Raw genomic sequence first — 12,368 nt, 5'->3', positions numbered from 1 at the left:
AAATTAAAGGAAATAGTCAAATTTATGTTGATTTTAATATTCAATAATATCTCACCAAATAGATATCCAGGCACAGTTGCAGAACTCGATCCACGTAGGGCAGATCCTCGAACATAATCTTTCGATTCTGGCCGCCAATAAAGGACTTCATGAAGCGCGAGGCCAATAACACGAAGGTGGTGTACAGACCAATGATGCTGTAGGGATAAATATTTAATATAATTATAAATATAAGAATATAAACAACAACAACTTACCCTCCCGCTGTAAGGAAGCTAAACGTCGATGGGAACTTCTTGTCGTTGAACGTGTACATCACTATTCCCGATGTGCAGTTGCTGTAGGCAAACTTGGACAGCGTTTCGTTGTAGAAGGTGTCGTTGCAAAAGTCGCGGATCTCCCACCACAAGCCATTGGTCTCGTTGTCCCGATGCATTTTGATGACCAGTGGTCGGTAATCCTGATGTTTTTCACTCAGCACACTGACCACAGCAGCATCGCCCGAATTGAGAACCTTTATAAACTTAGGTATCATGGCGGGCAGCACAACAACTTCCTCGGGAACGGGAGTGGGCACAATGGTGGTATTGTCTGTGAGGTTGCTATTACTGACACTGATCACTGGATCCTGGTCGTGATTCTCGCTGAGCATATGAATCAGAGCTGCGCGACCCTCAAAGGATTCGTCCAGTGAAATAGCATGCTCATCACCCACATTCTCTTTCAGTCCCTTAGCTGGAGCCTTACGCGTCAGGGAATAGGAAAAGCGGGCCTTTAAAGTATGATCTGAAATGCAAGGGATTTAGTTCAAATTGCCAGCTGGAATTTAATAATTTATAAAAACTTACTATTCCGTAAATCATTGAGTAACCGCTGCCTATCCGGCGGTGCTATATTCCAAAGTGATGGCGAGTTGCCGGCCAGCTTAACCGCCGCCACATCCGTTGCATCGTAGCCAGTGATAAAGGTCAGAGCCTGTTTGTCCTTAATGTATGCGTTTGTCATCTGCGAGTACATCTCAGGGTTGATCTCGAAAATGCTATCGTAGTTATTCGTGGTGTAGATAGGATCGTAGGGTCCAATTCGAATGGATAGTGACACCTGGAAGGGCACATTCGAGGTGCCCACAGCATTGCCCAGGGCAAAGAGGCACAGGGGTCCCCAAATACAGATCACAATTAGCAGGACGATGGTGCCGCCCATCAGGAGCTTGGATAGCGAGGCCTTCTTTTGAGCCCTCATGGCCGGAAAGTCGGTTTCCGACTGCCTAGTGCAGCGTATCAGATAAATGTTAGAAAAGATATCCTCCATTTTCAGCCAGTCGAAGATGGTCATAGTGCTATCGATGCAAACCCAGTCCAAAATAGTACGCAGCTCGTACAGGAACGGGATCTGCATGTACACTTTGAAGGCAATCATGTTGACCATGGAGAAGCCCTTCGTGAAGAAGTTGCCCAAAATTCGCTTGGGGTATCCCGATTTAATTTGGTAGGAGCTCAGCAGCATGTAGAAGCACTTGATCACGTAGAAAATGATGGGCGGTGCCAGGGAGTTGAATGTTCGCTCCGTGACAGCCGGTACCACGAAGAACATCCAGATGTGTATGCCAATCACCGAGAAGAAGTGGAATATTATCTTGTTCACCAAAGCCTTTCGCAAATACAGAGCTCGATCTATGACAATGAGCAGGAACTGAACCAACAACATGATGAGGAAGGGTATGGGCACTTTGTTCTCCGCCAAATAGGTCTGAACGCCCTCATCACTTTCCGTTTGTTGGGTCTGTTGTATAGAAAAGTATATAACTAACATTGTCTCTATGAATTAGAGGCTTTAACTTTCTACTTACACCAAATGCCGTGAAGCCAAAGAGCAGCACAAAGAAGTTGACGAAATCGCAAAGGAACATCAGAGCATATACATCTGTGGCAAGGCGGGATTTGTGCACCAGACTGAAGAAGAACTTGTGCAGCGAAGAGGTGTACTTGGTTCGTCTGTAATGAAGCATTTTAATATAAGTATGATATAACTGAAAAAGTCACTGTGCAGACGGATACTTACTCTAGCTGATTGATTCCAGATTTGCTATACTCTGGCGATCCTGGCAAGGAAGCCTGACTCACTTGCAGGCTCATCTTCTGGGCAGCAGCCTCATCGTTTAGCTGGCGCGAGTCGGGCTGCGATAGATTGTCGCTATCATCACGATCATCACTAAGAAAATAAGAACTTGTCAAAGAAAATATTTATATTTCAATAACTCTACACACGTACATGCTAGCGGTGGGTCTAGTAAACTGGTTATCCGTATCCTTATATCCCGATTTCCACAAGCCTTGCGATTTAAGCAGATATCGATGCAGGAAGAGTACTAGCAACAGAATCAAATCATAAATCGCATAGTGGGTCTTCATCTCCACGCCAAAGATCTTGGCAGGTGTCAGAGGCTGATTGGGCAGATTGTGATAATTGGCCCAGATCAGCTTGAACTGGAAAATGCACTTAATCAGCACAATGGCCTGGGTATAGGCAATCAAGGTGACCCAGAAAGTCTTCGTGGGACGTGGCAATGACAAGGTGCCCCACAAAAAGACCATAATAGGCAGGGGCAGCGAAATAAGACTGGCATTAACCACCTGGAAAACAAATTAAAAGATATAGTATACTCTGCAAGATAACTTAATTATGCTCTTACCTGATTGATAAACACCACAATGTAGCAGATGAGGTCCGTGTTGGCCAGCAAGGCATACCATGAAGAGATCAGCACCTCGACGATAATGTGGTGATCCCGCTGGGCAAAGTTCTCCTCCTCCAGGTTGAATTCCCCGGCACTAAAATGGTCCCCAAAAGAAATATCAGTTCACAAAGTTCTCTCTTTCTTTCTGTGTAGATTCATGGAATCTATATCAACTGGACATGCTCGGTGCTCTGTGTTCTTAGGAATACGTGTGCGCTGCATGCTCCACAGTCTACATGCGCGAGTGCATCAGTGTGGAACTAGCTTTAAACTAGGATTAATCGAAGCCACACAACGGATACATACTAGCAAAGAACGCATAGAGATAGGTTTAAATCATAGCAGCGAATACAACTTATTGGAGGAGGCAGAAATACAGAAATACATAGATGCAGAGTTACAGTTACCAAAATAAACAGAAGGTAGAGACAGACAGAGGTTCATGGTTGGGAGATGTTAGAGTGTTCTGAGCTTGACCATGACCATGATCATGAGGATGGCAATGGCAATGAGCTTGAAAGATATATACATAAAATACAGGTTAAGAAGGGTCGATTTAAAGGGAGGAACTGTATGATACTTTCGATTTGAATTCCTTCAAAATATTATTCCCATTAAATCGACCCTCCTAAATACAGATAGTTAGAGAGGCGCTTTACAAACACAAACCGAAGAAGACACCAACAGACATTAATTTAGGCACATCAATTGGTTAGGGGGATAGTGAGTGGTAGCACTACGCTTAGTTAGTGGGGGGCGGGACCAGTACCTGTCCACCTGCTCGTAGGACCAGTGCTTGCTCAACGATCCCGAGCCCCCGCCGCCGGCACCGTGATGATTATGGTGGTAATAATGTGCGCTGCCCCGCTCAATCGAGGGCGCCTTGATGCGGATCTCGGGCAGGCCACAGTCCGATTTTCGACTGAGCATCATCGTGCTATAGGTACGTGTTGCAATTATAATGCCGCAGCGCAGGGATGGGGTGACGAGAGGAGAATGGAATGTCGTGAAATGGAAAGTAGGTGTCACAATGCAGAATATAGTAGATGTGGTTTACAGTTTACATATATAGAGAGAAATATTTTGCTCAGGTATTAAGGAGATCGTAGTATAGATGTCTTAGAGAGCCGACACCAAGAAGAGATGCCTCGCGTGTTAGTGGCTTTTACTGATCTCGGTTTTAGTTTTAGATTTTTGTATAGTATGTGTATTCGATCTACTTACCCCTTGGTTGGCGGCGATGAATTGATTGATTGTTTTCTAACGAAACCAAAAATATATATTCGGATGGATCAAAATGCGCGCGCAGAAGAATGTGGAATGTAAGAAAAAGAAATTAGTAAGGATCTGTTTTTTTGTTTATAGTTTTTTTGGGTTGGTTTGATATTTTTTTCATACACATAAATAGATCGGATTTGGCTAGCCAAATGGTATGTCAGAATGTTACCTTTTTAAAATAAATAATAAATCAATAAGAGGTGTATAGGAAATGACAAAAAGTATTCTTTGGCCAGACATTACATTGAAAAGATGGATTTGCTGTTGTCTGAGTACAAAATGGGAACAAATAGCAGACATTTTCTTTTATAATGCATTAAAATAATTATGCCTAGACAAATTGTTGATTAACTTTAAATGTACCTCAAAATTTTATTGTGGTCCTTTAAAATTTAAATATACTTTCATATAATTATACCAATGCAGTTCTTCAGAAGAACTTGCCAAGCTAATTGAACTGATATTTAAATGTGTAAAAAAGTGTACAAGAGTGATTTAATAATCCGTGAAAATGTGCAGAGAAAAAAAGAAATGGAATATGGCGAATTTCCGCATCCGGAAATCAAATGTTATCGGTTGAGTTTCGATTACCTAGAGGTGGCTGCATCGACAGTGTCTACTGGCAGATCGATGATTTCGTCGACGGGACGATTGTGCTGATGCTGCTGCTGCTGCTGTGGTGTACTGGTTGTTGTTGGTGGTGGCAGTGGTTCGGGTGGTGATAGCGGTGTGGTGGTTGTGTTCGTGTTCAGTGGAGTGCTGGTGTCTGGGTTTTCGATGGCATTCGGTGGCGCAGTGACCACCACCCGCCGCGGTGTGGATGCGGAGACGGGCGCGGCACTTTCATCGCTTCAACAACAGCAACATCAACATCATGATCACAACATCAACAACAACAACAACGGTGGTGTGTGGCACAAATGATGGAGGTGAGTTGTAGGTGTATTGTTGAATTCGAGAGTAGTAGTAGAAATAATGTTGTTGTGGAAGCACAGGAACACGAAACACAAAAGGTAAACGGATATGCAAATAAAAAAAAGAGAAAAAAGAGTACCAAAAATAAATAAATATTGAATTGAAATCGAACGAACACAACTCTCAACGGACAGAAAATACAAAAATAAATAATAAATGCTTCGTAACGCGACCAGAACACGCTACTCTAGGGACGCTCTCGGGTTTCCAGTTTCCAAATAAAAAAAATAACAAAACTTAATTCAAATTTAACGCAAGCGGCGCACACTGGACCCCAAGCTCCAGCCTCGCTTTCTAAATACCTCTCGAGATTGGACTTGAGGAAGTGGAACATGGCAGCGGCACTGGACAGTCCCAAACGATTCAACGAGCTGGATTCCTGAAAAAATAATAAAGGATAATTACAATTAGAATTTAAATATCTCTTTTATAATAACCAAACCCACCTTGAGGGTCTTCTTCTCGCCGGCCAGGATGCGGTTGACAAAGCGATAGTTGCGCGAAAAGCGATTCAGTCTTATGGTCAACGTGACCAAGAAGCCCTCCAGCAGTCTAATAATGGGATTGGTATCAAAGTCCTCGTCGGAATCCTTGGCCGTCACCTCGCCGCTATCAATTTCCATCTTGGACTTGCTATCCGAAGTCTCCTTGGAGGTAGGGGCCTCGCGTCCCCCTAAGCTAGTTGAAGGCACCGGTGGCGGGATCACTGGCAGATCGGACACATCTCTAGTTGGAGCGGGACTGGCTGAGCTGGATACCGTACCCGTGGCCGCGTCGCGTTCCTTGGAAATACCCTTGCTAGTAGATGGGAAATCGCCAGGTGGAGCATCCTTGGATTTCTGTGGGGGAACAAGTCGAGCAATAAATAAGTTAGGATTGTGAAGGTAAAAGTCACGTAAACATTTACACCATTTATAACGAAATTAAAAACCAAGCTTATACAGTAAATGCATATTGAATAAATCTCGCTTGTTGTAATTTTTTACAGTATTTTGTGGTAAGTGCGCGCCCTGCTGCTGCTGCTGCTGGTCGGCAGGTTGAGCCTGGAGCAGGACTCGTGAGCAAATAAGGTGAAATGCGAGAGGGGTGCGCCAATTAAAGAGAATATAATTCTGCTTGCTCACAATCAGCACACAATTCAGACTCACAACCTCGAGCAGCGACTGGCTGCGACGCCCAAAGTCTAACGGCTCGGACAGCGTCGAGGTGCGCATGCCCAGATCGCACTCAATTGTATCATCATCCTCGTCGTCATCGTCGTTATCGCTGACCTTCTTCTCCATCTCCTCATCCAACTTCAGGGCAATGCGAGAGCCCGGCTCTGAGGCATACGAACGTTCGCGCATATAAAAGTGACGACGATATTCGGCATCATTGAGATCCTTCCACACCTTTGATCACAAATCGGGGCAATTTTTGATTTTGATATGGGGTTTTGTGTTTTGTTTTTGGGGAATTTACAAGAATTTAAATATAGTTCAAATAGTCATGCCGGAAAGATGGGTTCCAGATCACATGCAACTGGTTCCTATTTCTCAAATTAAACCCGAATTAAAAACATCTAAGAACTCACATCGTATAGGGTCTTGCGACGCTGCATCTTCATCTCACTCTCGGTGATGTTCTCCTCCTCCAGAAAGTCGATTTCGTCATGTATCAGATCCAGTTCGAACTTGTCATCCATCTCCTCGAACATGTAGTAGTCGCCGGCACGAGTAGCTTAAGGGGAACATCAAAGAAACATTATGAGCAGAAAGATCTCAAGACACATAAAACAGCAATTATAGTTGGCGTATTTTCAACAACATTCAGATGTAGGAATATATATAATTAAGATAGCTTGGCTTTTCATTTCGCATTCAATTTACATAGCAGCACACAGGATCATGCAGTTAATCATTGGGCGGAATTTATTTACATGGTAAGGGCAGTTAATATAGAATATATATATCAAACAAATAAGGCACAACAAACGAAAACTTCTTTACCATGTGGATGTAATTTAATTTCCTTCCTTCTGCGTACTGTTGGTGCAGGAAGTGGATAACCATGTTCTAAAAAATAATCAAAAACAATAATGAAACGAAAAGTTAAATAAAAAATCGTAATAAACGAAGATCAAATACAATTTCTTTAATCGAAATCAAGACACTCAACGGCTGGCCGAAGTTGTGGTATGTTGAAAATTGTACCAAGATTTCTGAATCGATCCCCACAGGCATTTAATATGCTTATATCAAAAGAGATCTTTGGCGAAAATTAAATAAAATAATATAATCTCTAGATTCCATATCACTTTCCATAAATAAGATTTATCAAAAAAGCTTTAAGGAGAAATTTAGAAAAGATTTGAAATTGAAAAGTCATCGTATTTGTCATGCAGATCGAACTCCCCGGAATTATAGCAACCCAACACTGAGATCGTTAAAGAGATTTATTTTACACTTGTAATAACGCTCAGGTACTCTGAGATTAACCGATTAAGAAGTAATTAATTGGTAGCAAAGTTCATCTAAATTAGTGATATTTACAGGTCAGACTCGGAGAGGCAGTGGTTGACTTGGGATCTGTGCTACACACAGGACCCCAATTGCTTTTATTATTATCTTAAAGAGAGCACGCACATCATAAAACATTTTGTATTTTTTGTACAGAGTTTCGTTTAAGAGCAAAGTTATTTAATAATTCTTATTCGAGAGAAAAGATTCATCCAATACATGGTCCATGCAGCAGAGCGGGCTCATAGAAGGCGCACATCAGCGACTCCATATAGCTGACCGTACCCACGGGTCCCCAGCTATGTGGTCTTTGTGCGAATCGCAGGGCGGTCTCATCCCTGGACATACGCTTGCGATGGGACTGCGACTCCTCCAGCGAGTAACTGGCATTTCCCATGCTCTGGTGCCGGCGATGCAGCAACTTGTGGCGCATGGTCACCTCCTCCTCGTCCCTATCTGCCGACTGTTTGGAGTGTATGCGTGAGATTGAGATTTACGGTCAGACAGAATCACCACTTTACCATTTGCTTTTTCTTTATGGGGGATCGCTTGATGGACACGGTCTCATTCCAGGAAACAGCTGCATTTGTTGACGACTGGCGACGATGTTCTCGGCGTAGATTCGGAGTCAGATTGGATGATAGCACCGAGCTGGGGCACTAGAAGCCATTACTGCAGCATAGGCAGCCAGGGGAGGCGCCAGTGTTTGCATGTTACCCGAAGCACTTACATCCGATGGGGCCAATCCCAGGGAGATTCGCTTTGGCTCCAAGAAACCCTCGGTGAGCAGAGCGGATAAGGCCTCCGTACTTGGCGTTGTTGGCTTCGAAGAGTCCAAACTCTTAAATGCAGCATCCTGTCCAGATCTTACTGCCTTCGTCATGGTTTCCAATCGTTTCCTAGGCAGTGCCACTGTCACTGCCTCCTCCTCGCTAAGTGATTGCACATCCACATAGTCCGTGAACTCATCGCAGGGCATTACATTAATCTCTGGTTCGATGATCACTGCTGCATCCGCACTATCCTCGCTCTCCACGCTACTGCCACCACTGCTGCTGGACAGGATTGAGGCTCTGGCTGGCGATGAAGTGGCTGAAGTGTTGGAACTTTGCCCATCTGGCGTTAAATACCCAGATCCCTGGCACGAGGTGAAGCTGCTGTTGTGGGCCAAAGGCGCCACCTCTGATAGAGCCTGCTCTGAGGGCGTACGTTGCCCTTGATAAATCCAATCCAAAATTAATTTTAGAACACACACACGCGACAATTTCCAACGAGATCAAAATTCAAAAAAGGGAAATTGCAAAAAAACGCGACGCGAACGCAAAAATCTAGAAACCAAAACGGAGGAAGGGCAAAAGCCCCTCAAATTTTTCGCCGGGTAACTTACCATCGAAATGTGTCTGCTTGTCCAGCGGCCGGAGCATCTTCTGCTGCGTGGCCCGGATGCGTTCCATCTTCCGCTTGATTTTGTGCAGCACCTGCTTCTCGTGGTCGTGTCGATGAGCAATTTGCTTCTGTCGCAGGCTCTCAATAATATCCGCTCCCCTGCAAGAGAAAATGCTCATCAGTTTGGAATTTGCAAAGGAAAATAGTGATGAACCCACCTAGAAGCCAGTATATTGTTCGCCTTCGTGTCCGTGATAATGTGGCAGAAGTAATGCGACTTGAAGATGCGCAGCTGGAAGAGGATAAAGGCAAAGCAGATCGTATCCCAGAGCAACACCACCTGGTGCGTGATCTTGGGACACTCGCCGGGAGCAAGCAGGACTACAGTGTCCTCAGGCAGCACTATCTGCTCCTTGGGTACATTGCTCGTGCAGGTGATACCCAACATGTGCACCAACCAGCAACAATCGGTGGTCAGTTGCGTCATGAACAGGCAACCGGCCATCTGGAAACTGGTCTTGATGAGGATATTTGCCACGTTAAAGGCCAGCAGCCACTTCCAGCGACAGATGATGGTGTGGATGGGTCGCAGATAGAAGTCAGATCCCTGCCACAGAAAGATGAAGGCCCCAATCAGATATCCCAGAGCTAGCAGATCAGCGATATTGGTGCCGGCGAGAAAGACCACCGCCAGGGTGAACCAATAGAAGCCACACAGTACTCCGTTCTTCAGAATATCCGAGTAGTTGCGTATGTACGAGCAAAAGTCGTGGGTGGGATTGTCGAAGGGCACGCGACCAAGCTGGGCGATGTCCTTAATCACACTGCGGTTGCTGCCGCCCGGATAGTCATCGTTGCTAGCATATCGCTGCTCAATGCAAAAGATGCTCTTCTGACGGTTCAGTATTATAAGCACGATAAAGTCGAAGATCAACTTGGGCACATGGTTAAAGTGCAGAGCTCCAGGCAGCATGGTCCAACGTTGAATGCCCTCGCCAAAGAGTCCCTTATCCCATGGATAAACTGCAATAAAATAACATGAATCATATAGTAAATCCATATTTTAAATGTTTAAGCCGATAAATTCTTACCCAGACATGAGCTCGGCGGCAATCCAACCAACACAATGTATTGTGTTAATATGGAGATGGCAAAGAACGCCTGGAATACGCCCCAGATCTTGGCGCATTGTGACCGTCTCAGTAATAGCAGGATTACTAGCCAAAAAACATAGGCCACGGCTACAATATCCTGGCGATAGGTTATCGTCGAGACAAGGGCAATTAACGATATCTCAATGCCGAATTTGTAGAATCCAAAATTGAGGAGGTACTTGATCAATCCCACCAGATCCTTCTCGGCATCCGCACGAACAATGTTGGGGAACAGTAGTTTGGTGGGCGGAGCATTCAAGGCACCAATCTTCACGCGCATTTGGAGCTGACGGAGTGTGATCACAGCGTGCATGGTAACAATGACCATGTAGATGATGTAAGTGCGCAGCAGACCCATTAGACCGCCCTCCAGCTTGTTTGCCTTGCTAAGACCCAGCCATTCGGCATTGTTGGCCGTCCGGTTGTCCGACTGAAAGAGAGGTTAGTTTATCTGACATGTTAATTACTAGAAGATGTTTAACTTACGCAAGTTACGTTGTATTGAGTGTGATCCAGATACTCGATCTGGTAGATCATCTTGGACAGAACTATGATGGTGACAATGAAGGAGATCAGACGACTGATCACCACCTGGATGGCCTTACGCGAGGTGGCGCCCAGCACGCAGAAGCCCACAAAGATAATGTGCAAGACGCAGACCTCGCTGACACTGCAGATGAAGGCCGCCAGGTAGACTGCCTTCATAATATGCAGCTCGAGGAAACGCCAGAACACGTCTTTGAAGTTCTTGAATATGTACTCAGACTTATTCTTGATCTTGCGGAACGAAATGCGCACCAAATCTCGCACGGAGGTTTCAAAATCCGTGGTGGCTGCACCGGGCGCTGCCTCCGCCGATGGTCCTTGGGAACGACGAAGGGAGCCGGCACTGCCACGACGCTTGGATGCTGCAGCCGACGGTTCCAATGCCGTTGTCTCCGTGGGCTTCTGCTGTGCCGAACCAGGTTGCTGTTGCAGGGACGCGATGAAGCGTTTGTGGAAATAATGCACTTGGATCACGGTCAGGATCACAATAATCGTGGGCGAGACCAAGTGAAGGAACAGATCCTTGGTTTGATACCGCTTCAGACCAATGTCGTTTTGCAGCGTCTTGGACACATTGAGATAGTCGTTCCAGTACGTATCGAACTTATCGAATTGATATGTATAGATCAGTATGAGTATGGACATGGCGTAGAAGATCAGGAACAGCCAGAAGCCGTACATGATCTTAACCCAGGCCTTGGACGAAGATTGAAAGACCAGCAAGAAGAATAGGAACAGCGCCATGTAGCAGATGCGGAAGCCTGTCATATTCTCGCCAGTGATGGCGCACAGGAAGATCACCAGCACCAGCAGCCAGATCCATAGGCGAACCAGCAGATTTTTGATCACATCACCGGCCTTCTTTAGGAACTTTGATGTCTTCTTGCCGTCGTTGATAAGGTAACTTGACCCAGCTGATCCAACGGTGATCTGTAACGGAGCAATGATATCCGCCAGAGTGCTGTCTCTTCGGCGATCGCGTTTCTCTTTGAAGAACTGCCGCGAAGTCACCCAGAACATCAGCACGAAGGCGGTCTTCACGATCAGTGGCACACACGGACGCATTTGATTCTCGATGGGACGCTCGAAGCCAATCTGCTGCAGGTTAATGCCCGCCGTCTGTAGAACATATTGCAGTTAATTAAATTAAATTTGCAGCGCAATAGACGTTCTTAAACTTACGGAAACCTTCGTGGGGAGCTCGCTATTTGTCAGATCCATGCCGTATATATACTGTGCCACCAGCAGCACCTCGGCGTAGAGCACGATAAATGGACTGGAACGCATCATGGCCTTTCGCTGGTTGGGTATCATCCACAGGACGTTGGCCCACAGGAGCAGGACAAAGGTCAGCCAACTGTGGTAGACTATTGACCAGGCCTAAGAAAGAAGGGGGGACTGATAACATTACAAATCCACTTGCAGTGTAATACAACTCACCATCATTAGAATATTGGTGAATATATAACTATTCTGATAGATGAAACCTCCAACGCTGACAAAGCCATAGGATATCTGATCCAATATGGAGGTGGTTGTGTTCTCCTGCTCCGATCGCTGTTCCATCGAATCCAGCTGAATGTCGTTGCCGCGCTGCGTTCCACTGGGCGCCACCGAGGATCCGCTTTCCAACGGCTGGGGTGTGCGAGCCTTTCGAGTGCTTTGACGCACCAACTGTGCAGGGAAAGTTATACAATTGTTAGTTTTGAGTTAAGTGCATTTATTCTTTGCTGACATGTAGGAGATAGTTAAGCTTACTAATTGTGATACGTATGTACATACGGAGAGGTCTAA

General features: G+C 45.3%; 2 protein-coding genes and 1 pseudogene across 12 annotated transcripts in view; all 3 read right to left on the bottom strand.

Annotated features, from left to right (window-relative positions):
• The window catches only part of Piezo (piezo type mechanosensitive ion channel component), a 32,921-nt gene that overhangs the window by 1,379 nt on the left and 19,174 nt on the right, over positions 1-12,368 (bottom strand). For 3 of the 10 annotated variants that reach the window (XM_086835013.1, XM_020953628.2, XM_086835017.1), the window contains 20 exons: positions 12,015-12,248; positions 11,757-11,954; positions 10,515-11,693; positions 9,966-10,458; positions 9,093-9,897; positions 8,876-9,033; positions 6,979-7,044; positions 6,564-6,709; positions 5,437-5,829; positions 5,293-5,369; positions 4,607-4,864; positions 3,962-3,997; positions 3,507-3,674; positions 2,693-2,831; positions 2,272-2,633; positions 2,062-2,211; positions 1,850-1,994; positions 849-1,782; positions 258-786; positions 56-197 (listed from right to left, as the gene is read on the bottom strand). In XM_086835013.1, the coding sequence (XP_086691139.1) occupies positions 56-197; positions 258-786; positions 849-1,782; positions 1,850-1,994; positions 2,062-2,211; positions 2,272-2,633; positions 2,693-2,831; positions 3,507-3,674; positions 3,962-3,997; positions 4,607-4,864; positions 5,293-5,369; positions 5,437-5,829; positions 6,564-6,709; positions 6,979-7,044; positions 8,876-9,033; positions 9,093-9,897; positions 9,966-10,458; positions 10,515-11,693; positions 11,757-11,954; positions 12,015-12,248 (6,612 nt within the window). The remainder of the gene's footprint in view (positions 1-55; positions 198-257; positions 787-848; positions 1,783-1,849; positions 1,995-2,061; positions 2,212-2,271; positions 2,634-2,692; positions 2,832-3,506; positions 3,675-3,961; positions 3,998-4,606; positions 4,865-5,292; positions 5,370-5,436; positions 5,830-6,563; positions 6,710-6,978; positions 7,045-8,875; positions 9,034-9,092; positions 9,898-9,965; positions 10,459-10,514; positions 11,694-11,756; positions 11,955-12,014; positions 12,249-12,368) is intronic. The other 7 variants (XM_086835014.1, XM_086835018.1, XM_086835020.1 and 4 more) reach the window with 3 other exon arrangements.
• On the bottom strand, positions 5,844-6,441 carry LOC147643389 (uncharacterized). Its single transcript, XM_086835024.1, has one exon. The coding sequence runs from the start codon at positions 6,334-6,336 to the stop codon at positions 5,914-5,916; it is 423 nt and encodes a 140-aa protein (XP_086691150.1). The 5' UTR covers positions 6,337-6,441; the 3' UTR covers positions 5,844-5,913.
• On the bottom strand, positions 7,409-8,695 carry LOC147643388 (uncharacterized; annotated as a pseudogene). The gene is made up of 2 exons (XR_015272159.1): positions 8,010-8,695; positions 7,409-7,951 (listed from the first exon to the last, which is right to left on the bottom strand). The product of XR_015272159.1 is annotated as an uncharacterized LOC147643388 (transcript).

This window comes from Drosophila serrata, unplaced genomic scaffold, assembly GCF_035046125.1.
Source record: "Drosophila serrata isolate PLE 108 unplaced genomic scaffold, ASM3504612v1 contig_275, whole genome shotgun sequence".
Taxonomy (NCBI): domain Eukaryota; kingdom Metazoa; phylum Arthropoda; class Insecta; order Diptera; family Drosophilidae; genus Drosophila; species Drosophila serrata.
The sequence above is the reverse complement of the archived record's forward strand: the minus strand, read 5'-3'. Positions and strand labels throughout refer to the sequence as shown.

Bases quoted from the DNA above. Each gene is read 5' to 3' on its own strand.
- LOC147643389 (XM_086835024.1), bottom strand. From the start codon at position 6,336: ATGCGCGAACGTTCGTATGCCTCAGAGCCGGGCTCTCGCATTGCCCTG.